At 37.5% G+C, this 27,816-nt stretch overlaps 1 protein-coding gene and 1 long non-coding RNA gene across 2 annotated transcripts; both read right to left on the bottom strand.

Moving 5' to 3' along the window:
* Positions 1-27,816, bottom strand: Kua (Plasmanylethanolamine desaturase Kua). The gene is made up of 5 exons (XM_045764472.2): positions 27,604-27,816; positions 18,347-18,558; positions 17,557-17,775; positions 16,763-16,819; positions 1-9,118 (listed from the first exon to the last, which is right to left on the bottom strand). The coding sequence occupies exons 1-5, from the start codon at positions 27,773-27,775 to the stop codon at positions 8,915-8,917; spliced, it is 864 nt and encodes a 287-aa protein (XP_045620428.1). The 5' UTR covers positions 27,776-27,816; the 3' UTR covers positions 1-8,914.
* On the bottom strand, positions 24,347-27,592 carry LOC138356894 (uncharacterized). The gene is made up of 2 exons (XR_011224687.1): positions 27,474-27,592; positions 24,347-25,278 (listed from the first exon to the last, which is right to left on the bottom strand). It is a non-coding gene; the product is annotated as an uncharacterized lncRNA (long non-coding RNA).

The raw sequence follows: 27,816 nt of genomic DNA, 5'->3' as shown, positions 1-27,816 counted from the left end.
TCAAGAATTTGTTGCAGGTTTTATTTTTTCATATAAAGCTTTTAAATGTACATATTCTTCTGAAAATGATCAACTATCCATAACAGAATCAGTTGACATGCTTGATGGCTGTAAATTAAAAGTAACCATATGGTAAGTGCAAGTTACACAGAGTTATATACCTGGCACACACTTTTTGAATTATGAAATTTGAAATGCTATGTTTAAGATGTAAGAATGTACTACAACCTGTTTAAATTATTACACTACATCAAAACTGGTGAAAACGTCAGAGATCCATAATGCTTCTGGGTGCTACACACACACACACACAAACCTGAAACAACTGAATATTGAATGGATAAAATTTTGTGTAGCTTAACCCTTGAAATGCACATACGTATCTTAAAACCAACCAATGATGTACGTATCTACCCAAGATGCCTTAGCTACTTGCAACATATGCCCCTGCGGGTATTGAGGGTTCCCAAACGGTATTTGAGGTTTTCAGTAAACATCTGCCATCTTGACAAATTATTTTTGTTCTTTTTACACTTTTCCTATACTCAGCATGATAACAATAAAGACAAAAAAGAAATTGCTTCAATTTTTTGGGGGGCACAGAATTAATGCTCGATTTATCCTATGTGCATTTCAAGGATTAAAATTGAACTATCATAACCAAAGAATAATACACAAAAATTTTACAAATACTTATGTATACTCATGAAAATTCACATGTTGTGTGAAGTTCCAAAATAAAAGAAATAATGCAGTACTTCTATACTGTGGTCATACAGAAGCTAATGATTCACAGGATATACAACTCTAAGGCATCACAAGTAAACAATTAAAAAGCAGCTGTATTTTACAAGTATGGAGAACACATTTACCATGGAACTCCAGTATCTGCCTCTAAACATTATTAGTACTGTATTTGGCCTCTCAATTCTTTTCTAAACATTGCTAGGCTAATAACATTGATGGTCTAAATATCACACATTCCGCAAAATCTTTTCTTTTACGGTATTACTTCTAGATCACCAAAGCCTACAGTATTTTAGAATTAAAAATTGAATGAAATCTATAATACAAAAAAAAAAAAAAAAAAAAAAAAAAAAAAAAAAAAAAAAAAAAAAAAAAAAAAAAAAAAAAAAAAAAAAAATGGCACACCTTATTCTGTATATGTATTTAGGAACAGTTGCTTAAATGATATGCTAACATATGCTACTTTACCTAATAGCATCATAAATTTATACACGTCAAGTGGTTGCCCAATATCTGTGTGAATTACTACAGACCAGTTCGGACTCTTCTTCAATCTAAATACAGTAGCAATTACTTTATTGGTACTGCACAGCATTTTTCTTTAAATTGCTGAAATATACTTATTGTTTCCATATTTGGAACATTTGGAATAAATCTGATAAGTAAATACCTTTTATATGACAGTCTTACATAACATTAGGCACAAAATAAATGGCCCAAGTAGGTCAATAAACAAATGCCCTTCAGTACACTTAAATTAATCTTCTGCAGGAATTTTTACAGTTCCAAAATGAACAAAGCAGTTGTCACAAATGATTTTCAAAGACAGTATGGCATGTTGATATATAAATAAATAAATTATAAATATATATATTATATATATATATATATATTATATATATATATATATATAATATATATATATATATATATATATATTTATTTATTTATTTTACTGGTTTAAGAGGATTAAAGGCACAAGATCAATAGGATCAAGTAATTATCAAAAGAAGGCGCCAAGCCGGGGAGACTGTGTAGATTAATAAAACCAAAGTTATGACTATTGAACCATGTTATAAAAAACGGTTGACTTTTAATCAGGACTGCAATGAGTGCAAATCATCCAAAGCTACAGTGTAGCGCCTGCAAGAATGTTGCCACAACATGAGCTTCTCTTAACACTGTTATACTTTCCGAAACAGAATGTACCAACATCGAGTACATCTACCACCAATCTGTGCCATTTTGTTATGGGGGAAGGCTCTTTTTAGCCATTACAAGACTGCACGCATAAATCCAACATGTATTTTTCTGATATCTGTCTGGTATTTAATAATGCCAGACATTTGACAGCAAAACTGCAATGTATCAACTACCAGACCACAAAATGCTTAACAATAATGGCATGAACATTCAAGTTACTCTGCAAAATCTATGTATCTCTTGTCACACTTTGGTACTGCATATGCTGGAAGTTGTCCTCTTATTACTTTCGTGCATGCAATATCTCCCAATTCTCATTATAACAGTATCTCCCAATTCTCATAATAGCAATATATCCCAATTCTCATTATAGCAATATCTCCCAATTCTCATTATAATCATAATTCTTGTTAAACAGCTCTACACATACTGAACCACTATTTTCTCAGTTCCATACACTATTTGGGAGGTTCATGTGTTCAACATAGTCTGTGAAAAATACAGCCCATATTCTTGGAGATGAACCAAATGATAAAAGCCAGCCAGTACTTATGAACAACACTCAAAATATCATATTCATCAAAATTCAAAGCTTCAAAATGCTTGAGCAAACTTCTACCATGTGTGATGGAAATGGCCAGATTTACTTGCAACTTCCAAAATCTGAACAACTATTAATCCTGATTCCCACTGTGGAAAGACATTAAGACAGCAATGTTACAACAGATTACTGCATGACAATACAGTACAACAACAGTCCATAAGACATACAGTATAGTACTGCCAGGCAAGAGGCATTTAGACTCGGCAATGAGCAGCAGAGTAGTCATTGAGAATGCCAAGACTCACAGTCTAGACTATTTGTATTTCCCTTCCTATTCTCCCCACATTGAGAAAAGCATCTCAAACCGATTAGACAGACACTCCCTTGTCTCGTTACAAAAGACTAAAACGATGCAGCATAGAACTTATTCAGCGAGAAATGAAGTTCAGGGTGCCCAGGGGGAGGCACACCTGAACCATTGCTCTCAGATGAAAACACAGTATATACTAATGACAAAAGCTCTTCAAACATCAAAGTCACTAGTATTTACACCACAGAAATTACTTGGGCCCAGACATTCTTAAACAATATTACGGTGCAACAAGATGTACCGGACAAAATAATACAGAAGTCATATTTGCTTTTTTTTTGTCAAGGGTTTTGATTATACTTTCCTGGTCACTAAATATGCAACTGCTATTTAATGTTCATGTGTGTTTGTGAAAAAAAATATTATATTATATATATATATATATAATTAAAAAAAGTAATAACTGAATAAATTATATGCTTCATCAGGTATTTCCACATTTACATAAATTACCAATAAACATTAAACAAAACATTTTGGCATGAATGTTTGTGTACAGTATAAACCATGTTACATGCACCTATGCATTCTCAAGCATCATTTATCTTAGTGGGTTAGATGCATTTAACATACATCCCATATGAACAGTATCATCTAAAATAAAATAATTATAATAAATCTGTGGTGACTAGTAAGAAATATACCCCAAAAAATATAAATAGGCCATGCATAAAGGACCCAGGAAGAGGTACTGTAGCTGTAGCTGCTACTATACTTCCTATGGCACTTATACTTCTGAACCCTTTACAAAATTAATTTTACGCGTGGAAAGCTATGGTCCAAGTCATGACAAAAGTTAGAACACATTCCATTTGCATACACCTTGCATTTTTTTAAATTGGCTCTGGAACATTCAAACTACACGAGATGCTATTTAACCTAGTTTGTTACCTCGGCAAAAGTAACGGCAACTACAGTGATCACCAAAAGTACACACCAAATACCGTGTTGATCCATGTATTCTATTTCAATTGTGCAAAAATATTGTTACAAATTCTTCCTCTAAGCACCTAGAACCTGTTGTTCAAGGTAATGCGACTACAATGGATTTCATTTTCTCCACTCTTCCCTTGGACAAAATATACAAAGCCGAAAGAAAATAGAGATGCATCCTAGACTAGGCTTAGTGCAACATCACGAGTTCTTTGTGCCAGGTACAGCAAAAGCTATCCAGTTTCAAAGAGAAAACAACGAGTAGAAATCCATTGAAGTTTCAGTATTAAAGGGTTAATACACACGCAAGGCTCTGTTTAGGCTGGTACCACAAAAAATCTTGCACTCAAGTTTAAGGACACTGAACACCCATTCATGATCAAGATGACTAGCAACCATCTAAGGTCACGAGAGTTGAAGCTACATATACTGATGTGGAAGCAGCCATGTCAGTGTAGTAGCCCAAACATAGGAGCCTGCACACAAGCAAAGGTGAGGACCTACCCACACACATATCTACTGTGAGGCTGCACAACACACATGAAAAAAAGACACTTCTCCCTGCTATTATTGGGAGTCCAAGATATGAATGGTGTCCATTCTCGTTAAATTCGGCTACTGGTAAAACTATCACAGTTAATTAGCATTGCTCTACTTAAAATATGACTTCTCAATGTTAAGTTTTTCAAACATATCAAATTTACTATACATTCATTTATATATAATTTGTTATATTTACAAAATAAAAAATATGAAAGCATCTTTGCAAAGCAGTTCAAAAATTACAAATGTGCTTAAAATAGATATGATGATATTGCCTCAAGTGAAGATGATGATGAAGCTAGCATGTCGAGAAGAACATTGGTAGTTTGAGCCACATGAGAATTATGCAAATGTTCGACAAGAACGATTAATTGATAAACACAGCACCGCGGATCGGTCAGAGGAAGGAGGGCAGCGCACCAATGGGCTGAGGAAGGAATAAGGCGACAGGCAAGTTGATGGACCCACACTAAAATTTACAAAACAAGAAACTGGACAGTCACAGGAAGATTACTTTAGGTGAACAGAATCAAAGGAAATGTACAGTATGGTGCTTGTAAATTGTATTTTTAGCTTTTCCATGCAATGAGAAATATATGCGTCCATTTCTTTTTTGAGCATTAATCTAATGTGCGACAAAACTTACCGCGAAGGGAAAAATTATTAATTTCAACCAGTAATTAAGACAAAGGGCTTTAATAAAGGCCTGCATGCCAAAAGCCCCGATAGAGTGGCCCCTTTAATGCAAGCAGCACGTTATAGCCCAGGCCAATTCAAAATACCTTAATCGATAACCATTCTATAAAGATACACTACCTGGAGATACAACAAAACAGAATAACCATGATAATTATATAAACTTCCTATTCATACACTGACCCAAATGTGGATTACTGTACAGGCACCCACAAAGATTAAAACAGTGATCACAAGAAACTGCAAGAAAAGGAAGAAAGTGATGAGCATAAACAAAGATCTCCTCACTATCCCCAGCCCACCAGTATCAAAAAGCTATAAAAAGGAGCAGTGCTAAGGACTAGGGTTCCAAAAATATCCCTAGCCATCAACTAAATCAAATACCGCGACTAAGATAATTAGGAACATCGTGGTCCTAATGGTTTTTGTATCATTGAGTGGATATGAAACCACCTTTGTAGTGGAGCTCCACAAAGGTGATGAAGCGGCATCAACTTCACGAAAAATGATGCTCGTCTAGCACATTCTCGTTGCCAAAACAACAAAAATTCTACACTCCCAACATTTTTGGCTACACCTCATAAAAATATCAGTACGAAGACTAATCCACCGATAATTACACGTACAAATAACATTAATGGAGATAGATATTTATTTACGTACGTATATACGCACAAATGTATGTGTGTAATGTGTACTGAAGACATGTTAGCGATACTAACCCTTTACTTGGCGAGCTATTTTAATCAACAAAATAATGCAATTAGACACTGTAGTAAGGAACTCAACTGCTCTAACAATGACACCAAATTTCTTACACAAGTAACCAAAATGAGGATAGTGCCCTCTTCCACTCATAAGAGCAGTTCTGAACCAGTCTAGCACTAACTTTTCTTGTTAACTTTGAGAACTGATGCAAGGCTCTCCAAACAACACTTATAGGCATGGTAATAGCTTATCGTGAGGAGTATATTTATCTCATAGATATGTGAAAAACAGTCATCATCATTTAAGGCCAAGTCTTTGTTCAAGATGATATTACACCCTGAACAAGCCTTTCCAAGCCTATTCTACAATTAACGAAGACTAGAAAGTGTTTTATCCAGATAAACCATCACCACCTTCAATAAAGATCTGTCCATATATAGTACAATTTTGTCTTCACATATGGTGTCCATGATGACAGTTCACACCAACCGTAATAGACCCCTGCATCAATGTTGAGAAATATGCTTGTGTGCATAAAAGCTTATACGAAGCATATAGATACAGAAGTGATGTTTTACCTAGGAATCGGGCAGTAAAAGTTGACAAGCAAGTCCCCACCAACCCTGTCTAATTTTAATAGTAACATGGAAACAAAGGATGTTAATTAATAAGTAGCTCATAAAATAAGGAATATATAAAGAAGTGTGTTTTTCATATTATATATACCTGTATATTATATATTAAATATATATATATATATTTATATATATATTACAGCATACATATATGCACATACACAGTATATTAAATAAAAATTAGTTCGTGAAAGTAATCTGAAAATCATTTATTTGTGAAGTTAAACAAATCCAAACACATCGTGAGCAACACTTCATTATAAGCCAGCATTTGCAACTCTCACCGAGTTGAAGCTTAATCACTACTGTATCATTTTACAAAAAGTGTCTACTAAGTTCTTCAGAGAGTTCCCTCACACACACACACACACAAACACTGCTAAATGCTTCGCAGTTACACACACCCCACAAAAAAAATAATTCCTTGCACATACCCAACTGCCAATGGCATAAAATACAATTTGAGAAAATCTATCACGGTTTATGGGATTTTAAATGTCCTGCACAAGTGGCGGCACGTTAAAAAAAAGTCCCAAAGAGCAGTCCCATGCTGGCCTCGGGGAAACAAAGCTAGCCATACTGTAACGATATGATACATCCGTCTTATAATGGATTCAGATCCCCAAATTTCAAGGCAAATTCAACGTATTACACATCTTTCTATTCATAAATGTTAAGAGAAGTATTAGGAATCGCTTTTTGAAGCAATTAAGATGTATGCATTAGCTTTAAGCCAGTGAATAAAATCCATAGCCAAGTTGGCAACTGGTACAGGCATTTCCCATACTGTAATTTATTAATGGATATGTTTGATATTATTATTAGTGAGTTACTTTTAAAAGAAATGTAACCTAGTATATAAAGCTGGCATGTGATAAGTCAAAATCTTACCTTACACAGCAAGACAATGAAAGAATGTTTTTTTTCTATGTTCAACTGAATGACCAAATATCAGTCCTGCCATATAATTCCCAGCGATGAAGACAGGAAGCCTGTACTTAGGCTTATCAAGGTCCCCCCTACAGGCCAACTGCTGACCTTCCCCAGGATGCAACCCACAACAGCTGCCTAACTCCTGGGTACCTATTTACTGCTAGGTGAACAGAGGCATCAAGTGAAAGGAAACGTACCCATCCCGGAGATCACACCGAGATCCTTGATTGCGAGTTGAGGCCGTACACCACTGTACTACAGAACTCCACATGTATCCTCTCAGGAATGGAACAAACTCAAACGTCAACAGTGCTATTCTGAGACTCGTCTGGTTTACATTTCTTACTACATACCTTACAGATGAGGTCACTCAAGGAATGCATCACAGTAGGCCACCAGCCGATGGCTCGGAGCGGGTGCCTGTAGCAACAGTCTTTACCACATACCGAGACTGTTATTAATCTTCCCACGAGAACTTTAGTCTAGAACAGATACAGTGTGGTAGCCATTAAGACGCGCGCACACACACACACCCGAGAGGATAAAAGACACGAATGAGCACAGCCCCAAAGTAAGTCGATAAACTGATGCATCACGTTCAAAACTGGGCATGAATGGTTACACCATGGAAATTCTGAAAGGTAATAGTAAGGAAATAAGGAATTTTGAGACTGTATTATGCAACCAGCAAAGAGTCATACCTCTACTTTAAACAGCAAAGAAAATACAGTATTGTAATTGTTCTTCAAAACTCACCATCTCTGCTTAAAAGAGAAATCTTAAAATTTTAGCTTTTTTTTTTTTAATATCTATCCTATTTGTTGATAGTTTAATACAGGTATTAGTGCAATATTTTCTAAAGGAAATTATAAAAACAATGCAAAAATGTACCCCCTCTCCCCCCAACTAACATGGAAGGTAAAATATTATTTCCCCATTTCTCTTAAAATAAGGTATATAAATCTCCTATAATAAAAAAAAAATTATATCCCACACTGTATATTATTTTATATACACAATTCTTTATATTCATTGAGTCTTTTGACAACATAAAATGAATACTTCTTGCTCTCCTTAATAGAGATCACACCAAAATCAAAATTTCTCTCATCTGAAAAAAAAACTGTGACCCAATTTATTCTTGTTACTTATACTGTATTAAATTCATGGCAGATACAAAAAAAATGACTTTACGCATAAAAATCCTATACTGGATTCAGAGGATTACATAAGATATAAAGTTTTGAGGTTTGTCATGTGTAATAACCAAGTATCTAGCTTTCTAACAGAAATAAGTTAATACATATGTTTATTCCAAACCTGAGAGTATACAATTTCACTTCCTTACATTCTACATTTGGTCTGTTCCTATGATAGTAAAATACCCAATGTTTCAAAACCTCGTCACCATCTCGAGAATCGACTTCCAGTCGTGTCAAAAATGGATTTGATAGTACTTCCGTGTATCCATTGTGAAACATCCCACGCGTACATAAAATACAATACTTCTATAATATACTTGGTCTTTGTTTATCATATCCTACTTCTCATTTTTGATTCTAAGGAATACTGCATCGCTTGCACGACACTGCTCCTGTGGTCTCAGTCCCTCTTCTGAGCCCACTTAAAATCATCAGCACGGGGTTTGTAGCCCAACACCATTTGAATCAACCACTCTAGAGAGGTCCAAAACCTGAGTTTCTCAAGGGGGTAATTCAGCCAGCCAGTTGTTATGCAAAAATACGTCTCGTGGGGTGCCACGTGGTGGATGCGGTGGTGACGCTTGGGCAGGATGATATGCAGGTCCTGAGAAAAAGAGGAAAATAATCGGTACAGTAAATTCCTGCAACAATGGAGCTCGGTTAATAACAAACAAAATCAGATACAATGGAAGAATTCTGAATGCACAATCGAGACAAGGGAATTGGTCTGAAATTCAACAATACCTACTGCACAAAAACATATCACTTGTAACAAATGTGGGCAAAACCTAACAAATACAGCGATCATTGCAAAAAAGCAGTCTTCTCCTCAAATGTGAATGAGAAAAAATTGGGACTCACCAAGTCCAGCACTATTGTTCTGTTAACAATTTCGTTGTATGATGCCGCATATTTCATCATGGAACTAAAATATGGAGTATGCGTGATGACTCAAATGGCATCATTTACCCTTAGACCGCGCAATACATATACTGTATATATGATTTGACAAAAAATTAATTTAAGTTAAGCTTTTAAAACTTGCACAAACACTTGACAATTTTTTGTGCACATCAACTAGGCAAATGCTCCAACTTTGTCTAAATGATCACAGCATAACTTGAAAAACCAGAGAATCAAAATTAATTTTAAAAATTAATATTGAAAACTTCAGATATTCAATTCAGAATAAAAAATATGATAATTAATTGTTCATATAATGTTATTATTCTCTCAGAATAGCATATGATCTTCATTAAATTAGAATATAGGTTGTTAGTATAGTTTTCTGTAAAAAAATTCATCAATAGGACATTTGAAATATGTGGCAAATTTAGATCAAAACTCCAAATGTATAAAGTTTATGAAAAATCCATTCTGATGGGATTGAAGAATAGACAGCAGAGCACACAATATGTCAAAATAGTGAGAATCCGTTAATAACTGGAATTTTAGAAGCCACTCAAAGTTGAAACTCTGGTTTTAGAGATAATTAAAGTTGAAGTTATCAAAAATGAATAAAGGTAGTTTTAATTCATTAATTTAATTGTATGTTTTAATAAATATGGTTTGGCATTTGTACTCGAATATATGAAAGTTGTAGGTCAATGTGTGTTGAAATGAAGTCAAGAAAAAATAACCCAAAACACACAAAATATAGGGCTAATTATAATAAAGATAAGGATTTAGGGGATATATTTAGGGTTTCCTTCATATAAGTGAAAAAGCCCTAATATGGTCCCTAATCATCAAAACAACCTAAAGAGACAAAGACAATAGAGTTTGAAATCAGAGAAACAAAAATCAGGAAAAAAAAAAAAAAATTAAGTCCCAAGTTTTGCTAGTTGTGACTGACTTATTTGTTGACCTATTTCATTCTATCTCCACATAGCTATGAAAACATATGCATTCTCCAGGATGTAAAGGTTAAAACAAAATCAGACAATAAAAAGAAAAAATAACTAAAATCTTAAAAAAAAAAAATCCCCTAAAAAAAAAATATTTTTAGGACATTGATGAAAGTGACATATATTAACATTGGACAATGTATTTATATGATATGTAACAAAATAGATCATATTCACCGTGACAGTGAATACCAGCATTATCCTCACTTTAATAAGACTATCAAAATCCTCAGATTAGGCAAAATTGTAATTAATTTTGTCAATAAAGATGTTAATAATAATAATAATAATAATGTCAAAATGTTTCCAAACTCAACTATTTTCATTTCAAAACACAGAGTGATGAAAACATTAAAAAATATTAAAATATAGCTTAATTAAAAAAAAAAACTCAGAACAACTGTTGTTGGCTGGCGCAGTTAAGGGGTTAAGCTATCTTGTTGAAATTGTTCCATACTAAAAGGTCAAATCAGTCACAGAAGTTCTGTTTAGTCTACCAGGGACCAGAGTCAGAACCTGGGCCTCCTGAGGGGCAGCGAACAAGGACAATCTGCCATCCCACTGGAAAAAGCTTCCAGAAAGTCAGCAAAATGTTACAGACAACAGGAGGGGTACAGAGAAAATGGAAGCTTAGAAATTGTCAAGCAAGCCTGCAAATGATTCACACAGAGCAAGGAATACACACAGACTAGCTCTAAACGCTTTAGCACCAAATACCGGCACTATCCCTCGGCTAGCTACCACCTGGTCAATTCTGTCGTTGATGAGGCAGCATGTGGATGTGGAAAGTGTTCTGGTCTGTCAGTTATGGGCAACTACTGCCACTTCAAGCAAAGTGCCGATCATCCTTGGAGATTGTTTGTCCTGCAGGGGCCACTAACTTCTTGTATTCTTTCTTATTTTGGACGTTGCTCCACATGCACACTTGTGTTCCACCTCATCGTGTGGGCTTAACTCTTGTGTTTCAGACTGCATGCTCTTGGGATGTTTTTTCCTGGGTTCCCGCTTGCGCTGCCCTTGCATGGTTATATTACGTGTATCTGTTTGGGAGATTGCCCCTGATAGGCCAGGTCAGGTCACCAGGGCGAAGAGCCTCGCCTTGGGTTTTTGGATCTTTGATTCCTATGTTTGGCTCCTTGGCTAAGTGCATTCTTTTGGTTGTGCTAGGGGGTGCAATTACCAAAGTGTAGTTACTGGAAGAGAGCTATGCTTATGTTCCATCCTCCCAGTACTTCGCCATACAACACTTTGAAACTACTGAGAGTTTTGGGCTTTCACTTAACACATTCCAGCCGTCTAGAAAGCTCACTTTTGCAACGAGTGGCAATGTTTTTTTTGGTGGTTTTGTTTCCTTAGTTTGAACCCATGTCCTTGAGGTTGCAGTTTTCTAAATTTCTTCTTTATCAATTTTGTCGAGTCTTGTTACAACTTTGTACGTAGTGATCATATCACCCTCTTTCTTGTATCTTCCAGCTTTGTTATATTTAACACCACTAACCTCTCATCGTAGCTCTTGTTTTTTAGTTCCAGACGTCATTTAGTTGCATGTCTTTGAACTTTTTCTAGTTTAGTGATGTGTGCTTGAAGACTTTGGGGCAGTCAAAATCCTCTCTCAATGCTCGAAACAAAAATACATCCCATCAAGACAGTACAGAGCAGTGATATGGTTGTACAGTAGAACCTCAATTAACGAATTTAATCCGTTCTGGCACCTAGCTCGTCATGTGAAACGCTCATCTTTCAAAACGAAATTCCCCATTTAAAAATGGAAATAAAAATAATCCGTTCTACCACTGAAAAACATCAATATGATAAACGATTTTTAAATAATGGAGCAGCCTACCTGACATACACTGAACAAACCTTTATGACATTGTGTCTTCTTTCAGATTTGTACATTTTTTATATTTTTAATTTTTTTTATAGAAAAAATGTTCGTTCAGTGTATGTCAGGTAGGATGCTCCATTACGACATTTTTCCTGTTTTCAAATTTGTTCAATTTGTTTTGTATTTGTCATGGTTTTTATTAATAATGGAGCAGCCTACCTGACAAACACCGAACGAACCTTTATGACATTTCTCCTTTTTTCAAATGTGTTAAAAACAAAAATCAATGCTTTGCAACATTACAGCAGTCACCCCCCCCACTTTACTCCCAGCATCATTAGAATCTTAAAAAAAAAAAAAAAAAAAAAAAAAAAAAGTTATTTGCATCGTCGGAGGTGTCCGAGACTTTGCGAGAACCAGCGGAAACGCACTATATTTTTCTTGTTAATGAAACGAACACTCGCCAATCGAGACAAATTGTTGGCGATCGGTGCGCTCGTTATTCAAAATGCTTGCAAAATGAGGCGCTCGTCACTCGAGGTTCCACTGTATAGGCAAAATTCCTCAACCTTCAGCAGGACCACTGTCGAAGTGGATGGGACCACCTTTAGGGAAGGCCAAGTTACATCCCAAGCAAATCCCTGATTTGACTCTAAAACCCTCAGGTGCTTCAGAGCCAGAACTGGAAAAAAAAAAAAAAGGATTGGCTTAGACTGGGTCCAGACAGAGGTTCACAACACCTTGAATTCTGGTCCCTAAATACCATAGGGTCAACTCCAGGACATCAAATCAGAATGCTGCAAATGCCTAACTTGAAGAAACTTCACACGTAAAGTTGCAGCCGGTCAATGAGCTTTCAAGCTCGAAGTTGAATCAGTCAAAGCAGAAACCCAGCAAGAGCAAATGTCACAGGGTTTAGGGACTGTGCAATGCTGTGTTACTGACCCAGTAGACAGCTTGGCAGAGGTAAAAAGAATGATCAACATCCGGTAGCAAGGATGATGAATACCAATCAAGCTCTATGTAGAGCGCCCAAGCTCGGCAAGCTGATCCATAACACACCACACCTAAGCCCAGCAAGAAATTACCAGGGGTCCCTGAAGACAGCTGGCTAACCATTACACTTGGAAACTGGGGCTGCTTGCTGAAGGAACAGATCGCCAACTGTAGCCAACACTCATAGGCTCCGTGCCATATAAGCAAGTGCATGTGCCCTAGTGCACCCCACATAACCAACAGAACATCCTCAGGTAAAGGCCAACAGAGGCGTCGGATTCATAACAACCCCAAGGCGATGCTCTCCATCTAGAAGCAACTGTCAGTGCAGGGGTTGCACTAGTGGGCACCCACAGAAGAAAACCCTGAGCACATGCAGCTCAAAGCACAAAGAAGCCAAACCAACACAAGCTGGAAAGAAAATATGTCTGTGAAGCTAATACTAAAATTGAAGAACAATACACAGGTAAATGGCCTCCCCTTCTCTTGCACGATGGATAAAGTCCAATGACAGCCAGTACTTCGTTTGAAGGAGAGGGGCTTGCCCATGACAGTCAGACCAAAGCATCACATGTAGTTTCAGACACCACAAACATCTTTGAGCAAAATGACTGGTCAGGGTAGCCGGCTGTTGGTTGGGGCCCTGGCCGAGTGGTGGCAGCTAGCAGTACTAACAAGTTCGAGATATGTTTTGAGTGAATCTATTGTCATTTTAATCGACTCATCCTCAACTCAAGTCCGTTTTATCCAGCAGTCGACCCAACAGACGCATTCATAAACTTTAACATGCTGTTCATTCAAAACAGGAATTTTCTCAAATATAAATTAATATTATAATATACAGTATTAGCATATTGTACATAGATTTTTTATTTTTTATTTATTTATTTATATACTGTATACAGGACACGAGTTCTTACATTCTTGCACAGCCACTAGTGCACACAGCGTTTCGGGCAAGTCCTTTAAGCCTGTGTTCCCCAGAATATGACCCGCCAAATCGTTTAACAATCAAGTACCCGTTTTACTGTTGGGTAAACAGAGGCTACAGTTAAGGATTGACGCCAAGTAAATCCTCCCCGGCCAGGATATGAACCCAGGAAAAAGTGCTTGCAAAACACTAGGCGAGTGTCTTACCACTTCACCACGGGGACTGCTTAAATGACCTAACCTATATAGGCATAGGTTGGGTGTTTAGGTTCTGTTGGTGATTACTTGTATTTGTAGTACTGTACGTGGGTGAAGCATTTACAGCATAATGGTTCGAACAAAATTCGTCAGTGTAGCACTTGTTCCGGAAGTGTTTGAACATCAGCAGTCGTGAGACGTGTGTAAACCGTTTTCCATTCATAAACGGGGTTTGGCAGGTGGATGAAATCTATTTTGGGTTTTTGTTTGGAAGATGGGCTGTTTCAATTGTTTACAGAGTTACATAGCAATTTTGATGCTTCACTTTCTATGAACCCTCCAGTTGTTCATAAAGTAATTATCAAAACAAGGCACCAAGAGTTGTCTGTAAAGCTTTGCAGACTTTCTAGATGCTTTATCAGTTTGAGTGGCACATTATTTCTCACTCCCTGCACCTCTGAGTGGGGAGGGGAGGGGTAGACTTGGGCTCTGGTTCCCAGAAGGTAAAAAGGAACTCTGCAACTGATGTGATCCTTTAGGTGGATATCTTGGCAAGCTATCAGAAGATAGCTCCAACTTTGCTGAGCCCAAGGGTGGGGGGTGGGGGCCTTACAATAATGATAATGCACAAAGAAATCACATTGAATGTGATGTATAACCGAGAAAATCAGTAGGAGCCATGAGAAGAATTGAAATTCATTCATAGGGTGACTATAGAGTATACAGTTGAATCCAATGTTGCAATGCTTTTACCATGTCAGGGTGTAGTGGTCTAAAGCAAGCCTGGGAGTACCCGATGCATGTGTTCGAATCCTCCTCATGGCTCCTAATGTAGAATAGAACCAGTGACGAGTAGAGGTCCACAGCTGTTCAACACCTTCTCATAAAGCATTGAGATATTGCCTAGCCTGGCAAAGGTGGAGGTATTCAAGAACACTTAAGACAGGTTCTTGCAAGAAGTGCCGGACCAACCAGGGTGTAGTGGATATGTGGGCCTGCAAGCCGCTCCAAGCAACAGCCTGTTTGACCAAGCTCTCACAAGTCGCGCCTGGCCCCAGGCTAGGCTCGAGGAGTAGAAGAACCCCCGAATTCCTCTCCAGGTATGTTCCAGGTATACTGATTTTCTCAATGTCCATAATAATAATAATAAATATTTTATTCATAAAATTTGTATACATAAGAACACAATACAGAGGTATATCTGAAGGTTCAGTACAAGGGTTGCATAGTACTGTATATGAAGCCACTAATACACAAAAGTGTTTTGGGCAAAATGTAATACTGTACCAAATGAGAAGCAAGCCAACACATGCGAGATATTCAGGAAATTTAGTAATGATAATAAAAAAAGTGATACAGTAATGATGACAGGCATAGACTACTACATTACAGACTGTAGCTTTAGCAATAGTACAGATATAGTATTTAAAATTAGTAATAACAGCAAAAAATATATCAAGGTGAATTTTTGGTAAAGCCACTAGATCACTAAGTATTTTGGGCATAAAATAATTTTAAGTCAGTAAGAATTTGTATGGGTTTAATGGGGGTAAACCACTTTATAATATACAGGAAGCAAACATGACAAATAAATAATTTAGCAAATGCTGAGCAACAATTAGGCGACAGTTAATGATGAAAGGCACAGGACTACATTTTTAGCAAATAAAGCAACAGCCCCCCCAAAAAATTTTCTGACGAGGAAATGTAACCGAAATCTGATACACGATATCAAGTACTGTATATATTTCTTAGTTTCTCTCTTAAACTGGTTAGACATATACAGCTTTTAATCACATTTGGAAGATCATTCCATGATTTAGGTTCCCTCGATTTGCATGGCATTTCTGCTGTGGTAGAGTCTTACACTAAAATTATTGAAATGAAATTTCTCTTGTATTGCTCGGGGATTGCAGTCCCCGTGGCGCAGTGGCAAAACACTCACCTGGCATTTCGCGAGCACTTTGGCCTGGGTTCGTATCCTGGCCGGGAAGGATTAACTGGGCGCTAATCCTTAACTGTAGCCTCTGTTTACCCAACAGTAAAGTGGGTACATGGTTGTTAAACAATTTAGCGGGTTGTATTCCGGGGAATATTAGGAGTAAGGACTTGCCCGAAACACTGAGTGCTAGTGACTGTACAAGAATGTAAGAACTCTCGCTCGCTCGCTCTCGTTCGTTCGTTCTCTCTCTCACGTGTGCGTGCGTGCGTGTGTTTTTTTTTTTTTATAAAATAAATGCCATCAGTTGCAAATAATCTAGTAGCACAAGGTATCAAAACGAACAAAAAATATTAATGAAGAAAATGAAGTATTTATCATGTATGCATAAAAGTGTGTTGTATGCATTATGAATACTTCCTTATTATTATTAGTACATAGAGCACTGACCTGCAATATAGTGACCCAGCGTGGGAGACCAAAGTATGTATGAGACCACTTGTGGATCTGTAGGAAAGAGAGAATCATTATACAAGGAAACAATAATGTTAGAAATTACAAATCGTCTTGCAGTTTCAACCTTCACAATGAACCCGCAAGCAATTTTGGTTCAAAGTTCCAGGTTAATACAGCAGTCCAGACAAAATTAAAAAGAATATTTATCTATTTATAATTTTTTTTTCCTTTATACTTGACTTACTGAATTGAAGCAAAATTGCAATCTTCCTCTTCTATTGGAAACTTGAGCACTTAATTACAGTATGAAAATATGCTCAAGAAAAATTATATGAAGTTTCAAGTTAATTTGCTCCTGGCAATACAGAAGTTAAAGGGTGAAAGTCATTTGACAATTTATAATAACAGCAACACTCAACAAAATGATTCACAACACTTTATTGACTTAACTTTTGAAATATATCAAGAAAATGTAATTACAACAACTACCAAATTTTTAACCGCAATTGACTTGCCATTTTCTTCTTACAAGTCTCGATAAAAATCGAGACAACAAGACTGGTTTAACGGACGGATTAATTTACGTCAGCTTAATAAAAATGCTTTTAACTGTTTTTGTAAAATAAGTAACGATATAACAAATGTTTTGCCAATCAATGATTCAATGGGTTAAGATTGCATTAGACTAACGCAGAACCAACGTGACAAGAGTTAACACAGCCAGTTATATACAGTATATCAGGAGCCACTAAAGACCATCAGAAAAACATAACACCAGCAATTCTCACCTGATTAGTTAATGAGACAAAAATAGCCAGGAGGTACAAGTAGGAAAACCAATAGTAATTGGCCTGAATCTGTTCATTGGTCTTGGAACAGAAATTCCAAGTCATGTACATCAGGCCTGGAATGGTGAGCATGAAGTTATCTCCATTGGTTTCTATGAAGTCATGCCGAGTGATGGAAGTTGGGTCAATGTGATGCTCTCGGAAAGGACGAATAAAGTTCTGAAAGAGACGAGGCAAATTGACTTTAAATTTAAATTAAATTAAAGTAAAACAATTTAACACTTTAATGTTCTGATGCAGCAATAAGAAGCATCAAAATAAACCTACATCAAACCTACAATAAACCATCTGCATGTAACAAAATAAAATGACAAACATCTGTACTAACCTAAAATGATTACAGCATAAATATTCAAATATAGGACATTGCCTACCCTCCAGTGAGGTGCACTTGGGAGGTACATGCAGAGAGAACCATGAATGAGGCAGTCGATACACTAAAAGTGAATGGCAGCCACAAATTAGCGAAAAAAGTGTAAATGCAGCTAATAAACATAATGGGAACACATTAAAGTACTGTACAGTAGTATTTCCAAGTAGTCGCCAAATTTGACAGATCCAAGTCTTTTAGGAATACTAGTGATTATCTTTTGTTCAAGAATCCATTATAAATCCTATAATAATTAATGGTACAAATTTACAGAGCATTGCTATTTTTCTTATTAAATGTGAAGAAAAACAATTAATACTTGGTACAATATAGAGAAAATGGAGGAGGAAAGCAACCCACCTTGCCCAAGAGAGGGAGCTCCACAGACCCCCATGTGTCTGCTCCCCAGTGGACGAATCCAGAGGCAAAGTCTGCCGTGAAGATTCCCGCTAACGCCACCAGGCAAATGGTGGCCACCTTCTCAAACTTGAAGTGAACTGCCATGAAGTACAAGTTCACTACCATCAATGTTATGCATATGCATACACAGACTATTTCCTGCATTCGCTTCCCTGAAAGAGAGATCAACATTTATTATGTGACATAAATAAAAAAAATACACTAACTGTGAAATACATACACGTACAGTACATTGTGAAACCTATATTCTGAAACTAGTTGGGCCAAGAAATTAAATACTAAAAGTTCCCTCATTTAAGGAACTGTCCCTCATATTACTCATTTATAATGCTTGATAAAGCCAGAAATCATTTGACAACACTCAAATAACTATGAAGTACAGTCGTGTAAGGGGCACGAGGGAGCCCAAGTACAGTCGTGTAAGGGGCACGGGGGAGCCCAAGTACAGTCGTGTAAGGGGCACCGGGGAGCCCAAGTACAGTCGTGTAAGGGGCACGAGGGAGCCCAAATACAGACATAGGGGGGGGGGCAAGGGAGCCCAAGTACATACTATATGTGAAAGGGGGACAAAGGAGCCTGTGTAAGGGGATAAAGAAGGGCTAAGTTCAGAGGTTGAAGGGGATGAGGTGGGGGCTAAGTTTAGAGGAGTAAGGGGATAAGGGGGGCTAAGCTCAGAGGTGTTAGAAGAAAGGGGGGGGGGGAAGGTAGCCTAAAAATTGTACAGAGAAAAACCAGCACATTATCAAGTCACAAAACATTTTAGCGAGTTCAATAAAGTATTACAAATCAGCATGTGTAACACATGCAAAGTAAAACAATACTAGATTTTTCTTTAAACCTGCATACGTAAAAAAAAAAATCTTCATGGGTTTAAAAATCTTGTGAAGTTCCTGTTATATGGAAAGTCCCATATTTAGGGTCAAGAATACAACCGAGGCCTATTCTTAATAAAAAAACTATTACAGGATAAACATGAAATAGCAATGAACAGCAACACTGCCTTCAACTGCAGCAAGGCACAGCAAGGCACAGCAAGGCACAGCAAGTCACAGCAAGGCACAGCAAGGCACAGCAAGGCACAGCAAGGCACAGCAAGTCACAGCAAGTCATAGCAAGGCACAGCAAGGCACAGCAAGTCACAGCAAGGCACAACAAAGCACAGCAAGGCACAGCAAGGCACAGCAAGGCAGTGTCCCATAGGTTCATGCTTGGCAGCCATCATATTGATCCACAATGACTCATCCCCCCCACTCACCTTGCATTAAGATAATGCTTCTCATTCATCTCTTCATCTTTCATAAGAATGAAAATGAACAAACCTAGGAAATGACTTGCAAAATATATCAAAATCCCCTCTTTTTAGTGTTAATGCTTGTTACTTTATTAAAGTCAAGTTAATGCTTTTAATGACAACCCCACCCATGTACCAGTGGAATCCCCCAATGGCTGAGCATCGCCAACCATTCACAGGCTACCTGGTCACACCTAGACTAAAAAACTTTAGCACAAAAAACAACAACTGCTAATTACATTTCAAGGCTCGACCCTGGGGAAGCAGGAAATTATCTGCGAGCACGGCACAACACACCTATGTCATGCAGGCTAGTTCACTGCAGTACTTTTTGTTCATTTATGTGTTTGCCTTTCAACAAATGTAAAAAGGAAATGATATAAAATTTGTTTCTATTCATCTAGATAAGGTAACAGGTTTATTACAGGTTAATATTTTGTTCTACAAGTACAACAGAATTCACTGAACAACTTGTTCTCTTTATGGCATAAAACAGTGAGGATGATCCCCTTAGTGACATTGTTGTATTAAGCATAGGCCTATTGGTGATAGAAGTGTAAACTTGTACAAACTATAAATGGGCTGACCCAAATTAATCTCACTGATGGAATCTTTTATTCAAAGTAAGCAATGCAATGCCTTTTTAGATCAGCTGCGACACATGGTATGGAAAACTCCCCCAGTTTCTGCTCAATTTTTTTTTAATTTTACTGTAATAATGAACTAATTCTTTCTTTCACTGCATTTAAATGATGCCTGGAAATAAAATTATAGCATTCATGACCCTACCATTTACCCACAATTTTCTAGGGTATCTAGAGCTTGCTATGAAAGAGCCTACAGGAATCACAAGTAACCCAGAAGAGGTCTCCCAGCAATGGGCAGAAGCAGCAGAGGTAAGGAGACAAGCCACACCCATACAGGCAACCGATTCATTAGAATCAGCACCACCTCACCAGTAGGTTGAATATGCAGAACCAGGTTTGACCACACCATGATAGGGAGCAGGAGAGGTGGCCTTCAACTGAAATAATTGACGAGCAATTTGAAAGCCAAACATTTGGAATTAAAAATCCAATTCACGTCCTTCTTAAAATAAAAAGATCAGAAATAAAAACGACAACAATAGCAAGAGGCCAAGTGGACCTCAATGGTCCACTTGCACTAATTGGTCCAAATGGATTGAGAAAATGGCCCAATACAGCTTGCTTCCACAATCATGCCATGAAGTAAATCCTACTCCACATTTTGACGAATAGGCATGAACAACTTAGGCCAAGTTCCAGTGGCCGAGAAGGCAGACAAAATAGGAACATAAGGGGAAACTGCAAAAAGTCCTATAGGCCATACAAGGTAGCTCCTATTTAGATCCAACCAAATCCCTCAAATCTAACGTACTCTTAAAAATCTAGCAATCCCACGTCAAGCATGTTATCCAGTAATTTGTTCCATAAATTAACACCCCTATTTCAAAAACAGTACAATATTTTCCCAGGTATTTTCAGAATAATTTATTTATTTATTTATTTATATATACAAGAGTTCTTACATTCTTGTACAGCCACTAACACACACAGCATTTCAGGCACGTCCTTAATCCTATATTCCCGGAATATGACCCCGCCAAATCGTTTAACAACCAGGTACCCATTTTACTGTTGGGTAAACAGAGGCTACAGTCAAGGATTGATGCCCAGTAAATCCTCCTCAGCCAGGATACGAACCCAGGACAAAGTGCTCGTGAAAGGCCAGACGAGTTTCTTACCACTACACCACGGGGACTGTGTAGATTTAATACAAATTCAATATATTCGTAGATTCAATATAAACTTATCCAATTTGTATTCACAGTTTCAAATTTTTAATCTGAGCAGAAATATAGAGTACTTTATTAATAAACCCCTTGTTATACAAATAGGATGAATGGGTAAATGTAATACAGTACAGTACAATCAAGCTCCCTCTTACACTATATCAAAGCTAAATACTAAGCTATAACAACAGAATCAAAATCAACACAGCAACCAAGAAGTTATTATCTTGGAGAGAAATAAACCACGGAAAGTCTTAAAATCCAACAAAACCAGATCCGAAGGCAAAGAGCGAGCCTGCGCACACAGCTATCAAGACTTCACCATCCACTGCAAGGCAGGAGCGCGCACAGTCCCGTTCAAGAACTTCAGAGATGTTCCGAGACCTTGAATATAATGAAACGCCTCTTTCTGGTAGAGCGCCGGTGGTTTCCTGAAGCTATCTCAATGGCTCCCCCACTACTGTGTCACACTAAGTCATAGGAGTTCTGTTGGCCTTACTGGAGACCAGACCTGTTCCCTCTTACAGTGATGTAGGGAACAGGGGAATATTATTGGACTGTCACTGGGAAAGTGTCCAGAAATTTGGCAAGGCAATGTTCATAGAACAAGCATCAAAATGGCCAAATGACTGCAAACAGTTAATTTCCAACAATTAGTTAATTGAAAATTAGCTGGAACCCATTAGTAGGTCTATTGACATTTGAATGGTGACAGTCCTGGATCAGAAACTCCAGATGCCAAGACAGAGGTTATGAAACCAGTGAGGTAAATTGCCAGGCTAATCTGCTGATAAGAGGCAGAACTGTGGAATAATACCTGGGTTCAGACACCTGGCCAAAAAGAGCCAGAGACTGAGCTGACCACCAAGAGGCCAGAAGGATCACTCTTCCTGAATATGACTAGTGTAATTATCCAAGTGTAGTTACAGGATGAGAGCTACACTTTTGGTGTCCTTTCTTCCCAGCACTATCATAAAACGCTTGGAAATTGCCAATAGTTTTGGCTTTCACCACCTTCTCACCTAACTTGTTCCAAACACCCACCACTCTGTTTGCAAAAATAAATGTTTTTATATTTGTCAGCTTTATTTATTTAGTTTAAATCTATGACCTCTTGTTCTTGAAGTTACAGGTCTCAGGAATTCATGCTTATAAACTGTATCGATTCCCATTACAATTTTGTACCATTGTAATGAGGGATCATATCTCCTTTTTTTTCCATCTTCTAGTTTTGGCATATTTAATGCCTCTAACATCTCTTCGTAGCTCTTGCCTTTCAATCTGGGAGTGACTTAGTAGCATGTCTTTGCCCCTTTTCCAGTTTGTTGTTCTTTTTAAGATATGGGCACCTTACAACCACCGCATATTCCAGCTTTGGTCTAACAAAGAATGTGATCAATTTCTTTAGTATTTCACGATACAGTACATATATTTAAAAGCAATTCTGAAATTGTCAAGTGTAGCATAGGCTCCTCGCACGATGTTCTTTATGTGGTCCTCGGATAATAGTTTTCTATCTAGAAGCACCCCTAGATCTCTCTCTCTCTCTCTCTCTCTCAAAATTTGTGTGGACAACACCCAGAGCAACAACTGAACTGGGGAAAAGAGGAACCTGGAGACTTGGGCTGCTGTTTAGTGACAATGTGGCACATCACGGTTAGGGTATTTACCCAAAGGCAATGATCATTTGCCTCATGGTAACTACTTTTCTCCCAGCAGTCATTCATATTCCAAGCCACTTTTTGGCATTTTTTACAGATTTTGAGTATTGCCAATACCCAAGCTTGCCTTACCATGTTGAATCAGTCAGATCTTGTCCTGGGTTCTGGCAAGTGATAAATGGGCCTCAAAGGCCTGCATCCTGGGCTAAGGATTGTTGGCAAGAGATGGAAGCATGTGGGAGCCACCGAGGAATCTTTAGAAAAGGCGTTTCATTCCATTCATAATTTTTTTCTTTATGACTTCAAATAATGACAATGCTCTATCAAGAAACTCATGGGTACATTTCTGCTTGCATGGTCTTTATTAATGCAAATATCCAAGAATTTCCTCATCTTTCGAAAAACCTAATACCTCCTTTTTAAAACTTTTGTAGCACACTGAAACATCAAACTTATTTAGAACTAGCATTTTTTGCAGCTAGACTAATAATTTTCTCAAGTTTCTTTGGTTTTACAGCAACATTAACACATGGACACTTCCCACAAATATTTGCTGGGAATTCCTAAAGCACTATGTACAACTAAGTGAATAATAAATGTGAGACAAGCAGGTATATTAACAATTACAAAAAGCTCTCTGGCAGGATGCTCAAGGCACACAATACTTCATACAAATACAAATATTTATTCAGGTAAAGTACATACATACAAGGTGAAATACAAAAGTTGGATTTATAGATAGAGCTAGTACATACAATGCCTAAAGCCACTGTTACGCAAAGCGTTTCGCGCAGAAACGATAGATTCCAATGATTCCAATGATCAGATTTAGATTCATAGATCCCAATGATATGAATGTGACCATTTCAAAAGAAAAAAGTTTATATTAATAGCAATTTTTTAAATGTAGCATTTACATTTAAATAATTAGCATTTACAGTACAATGAAAACAAAATGGATCCAAGCGAATTAAAATTAAGGGGTCCTAAAATGCCAAAGGATATTATATATTTGAAATTACAGAACTGTATTTATAATTTACTATACTGTACTGTCTTCCAATTTAGGTTCAGTACTAGTATAAGCAATAACAATACTGGATACTATTAAAAGCATACCAACAAACTTTAAAAAAAATACGAATACAGTATTTACTGTTGAGTATGTTTGACAAATTTGCATATAATGTTTTGTTGCCATTCTCATGAGGAACTTTCCTGTGGTTCACCTCATATCATACTGACCAATTTTTTATTTTTATTTTATTTGTATATACTGTACAAGAGTTCTTACATTCTTGTAAAACCACTAAGCACGCATAGTATTTCGGGCAGGTCCTTTATCCTAATTTTCCCTGGAATATGACCCACCAAATCGTTTAACAACTAGATACCCATTCACTGCTAGGTGAACTGAGGCATGAAGTTAAGGATCAGCACCTAGTCAATTCTCCTAAGCCAGGATATGAATCCAGGCCAAAATGCTCACAAAACGCAGGGAGTGTGTTTTACCACTGGCCCACGGGGACTGCAACTGTTGAGTCAATTCTACATAGGTGGTGTCACCGTCTTATTTCCTGGTAGACAATAAACCTCTGGTTTATTAAATGATTTTGGAATAAATATAGCTGATCTAAGTTATAAACAAGTTTGAAAATGCAAATCTGCATCTGCACAATGTTTTTATGCTGGCTAGTAAACAATTTATAGAACAGTTATTGTTTTGGATTGCAAAATATAAATACTGTACCACATTCTGACCTTGTGAGGCCTCACAGTTATACTGTGTTTTATAAACTTTATTATATATTTTCTGTATCTGGGCACTTTCCAAGTGTTCTACATGTAATTATGTAATACATTACTGTACTATATTATCCTACAGGAGTATAACAATGTACCGAAGTTTATAGTATACAGCAGCACTACTTGACAATTTTTTAGCTACCATAACAAAGATGAAATTCTTAGGTAGGACACAAAAGCCAAACACTGAAGAATCTAGGAACATTTTTGATCCTGCATCAAAATAACAGTCCTTCATTGGCCTGTATCCATAGCACAGCACTGTACTGGCCCGAGTCCGAACACAATAACTACCCCACACCTGCAACGTCAAGAACAAGCGGTCATATAATCAAGCTACGGAAACAAAGCTGCTGAAAGAACATTAGAAAGTTCACTTTTGTAGATTGGTGGAGAAAGTGGTTGATGCAAAAACATCAGTCGCTTCAAAGTGTCATATGACAAAGAGTACTGGGAAGAGGGGACACCACGAGCATAGCTCTCATCCTATAACTACAGTACACTTGAGTAATTCCACATAGGTCATTGCACATCTATGGAAAATAAGAAACTATAAGAGATAGACCAGAACTCTTTGAAGTAATTCATACATTTGAAAAAAGACCCATCAAAAACTATGTTACTTGGATATAGTGCAGAATATTACAGTATAATATAGCCAGATTTATTCTTGGTATAAAAAATATCACACCTCCCAAGGACCTGTATTCAAAATTATCCTACAAACTTTAACCTAACTTAGGTATGCTTAATTTATCAAGCATTTCTTCATTTACTCTTCAGAAAGAACTTAACTTTGCACGATATAATATACTTGCCAAGATACATGAAACACTCGATTCATCCCATTACGTTATCCAAATGTGAATAGACAGTATAGCATGTCCAAGACATTGTGTCTTTTAATCATTCATTACTAAAAAAATAACATTAAACCTTTAGGGGTTATTGAAGGGGGTTTCCTTGACAACCACATTTCTAACTTGCTCCTAACCTAAACAAGTGAGCACTAGAAAGTTTAAGAAACATGTCTATCTCAAAATGTGTTGGAAATCTGGCAACTGGACTTTGTACCATAGATGGAAAATTCAATACTTATGCTTAAAATTCAAGGTCAAACGTGTCCAAATATTAACATACATTACATTCACTCACAGGGTTATAAACCCATGGAACTGCCAAAACCATAAATACCAAGACTGTTGAATTTCAAACTCAAACTGGAAAAAGATTATCAAGGCAAATATTAGGACCTACAAGCTTTCGACAAGTCGCCGGCTTCCTGTCCTCATCGAGGCCAATAGTGTTAGTAGCCCTTGGGTAAATCCAGGTTAACATTTAGAGCAGGCGCAATCCAATTCATTTTTAGTAAACAATCCCCAAGTCATATTACAGTTAAAGTGTTGTATAATAAAAGCCAGGTAGATTCACATTCAGGTAGATTATCAGACTAACCCAAAACACTGTGCTCGAAACGCTTTGCGTATTAGTGCCTTTAGGCATAGTATGTACGAGCTCTATCTATAAATCCAACACTAACTTATTTTAAATGTATGTGCAGTACTTTTACCTGAAAAACATCATTATCAGGCTAACAGCCTGCCCTAACAGGCTGCCCTAACAGCCTGACAATTAACTTGAGAATGGTCCAGGACGGACCGAAACATCGTCGTCCCTTCACCTTCTAGTGTGTGGTCTGGTCAACATACTTTAGCCACGTTATTGCGACTCATCGCCTGCAGCCTGCCCTAGGCTTACTAACTCGACAACCACATAATCAACCTATTCAGGATATTGACGAGGCTTCACAGTATTCCATTCCTAGCTCACTTCTAACCTAAACCAACAATAACACACCTTACCGACTTATTATTATTATTTCCATAAAAGACAAACAAAAAGGATCAAAATTATCAAAGTTGTATAGAATTTGAGCATCATTCAAAAAATAAAAATAAAATAAAATGTTTATTTAGGTAAGGTACATACATACAATAAATTTTTACAAAGACTGGTTGACTTATAGGTAGAGCTAGTACAAACAATGCCTAAAGCCACTATTACGCAAAGCGTTTCGGGCATAATCATAGATGAAATGGGATATAATGTAAAGTGAAAAATGTCATATTTCTTAATATCTTCCCAGTATGTCCTCCAGGTGACGGTATTTGAGAAATGAACTACTCATTACCCAGACAACATTCACCCCTTATCCACAGCAGGGAAAGTTGAGTCAGGTCAGGGTCAAGAACTATGCTCGTCTCCAGTAACGAATAACTTTCATTCCTTCCCGTAAATGGTAAGGAAAAACTCGCGGATTTTGTCTGCCGTTTTCTTGGGATGATATTCAGCCACCAATCCTCTCCATTACCACTATCATCTGCTGTAAACTGGCAAATGTTGGGAATTCTAGACCCCCCGAGAGGCTTGGAGATAGTCCCAGCGCCTCTATCAGGCTCTATAGCACCTAGCCCTCTAGTGCATGCACTCACTCACACCGACTCGTGGATATATTCAGGCTAGTGAAGGTGTGAGGCAGACAGTGGCGAGGCAGACAGCTCCATCCAGAAGAAGGAAAGGAACCCGGAGTGTTGCAGTCTGTCTGCTGCTGCTGGCTGCACCTCACCTCTGCTGTAGAGTCCCGCCAGCTCCTTGGCGCCCTTGTGGTAGGGCCCCCAGCGAGGCTTGGTCTTCTCCTCCTCATTGGTGGCGGAGTTGTCGTTGGGGTCGTCCTCGAGCATGGAGTTATGGAGGATGTGGTCCTCAGTCTTGACGGGAGTCAACACAGAGGCCGCCATCTTCCCCGGGACTCAGCCCTCACTGACGCTCACACACCCAC

The sequence above is a fragment of the Procambarus clarkii genome, chromosome 75 (assembly GCF_040958095.1).
Source record: "Procambarus clarkii isolate CNS0578487 chromosome 75, FALCON_Pclarkii_2.0, whole genome shotgun sequence".
Lineage (NCBI taxonomy): Eukaryota > Metazoa > Arthropoda > Malacostraca > Decapoda > Cambaridae > Procambarus > Procambarus clarkii.
The sequence above is the reverse complement of the archived record's forward strand: the minus strand, read 5'-3'. Positions and strand labels throughout refer to the sequence as shown.

Bases quoted from the DNA above. Each gene is read 5' to 3' on its own strand.
- Kua (XM_045764472.2), bottom strand. From the start codon at position 27,775: ATGGCGGCCTCTGTGTTGACTCCCGTCAAGACTGAGGACCACATCCTC. The intron at 17,776-18,346 runs GTGGGTTGCTTT...CGTCTCTTTCAG, and splicing joins AGCTCCCTCTCTTGGGCAAG to AACTTTATTCGTCCTTTCCG. The intron at 16,820-17,556 runs GTGAGAATTGCT...TCTTTCCTACAG, and splicing joins TTGTCTCATTAACTAATCAG to ATCCACAAGTGGTCTCATAC.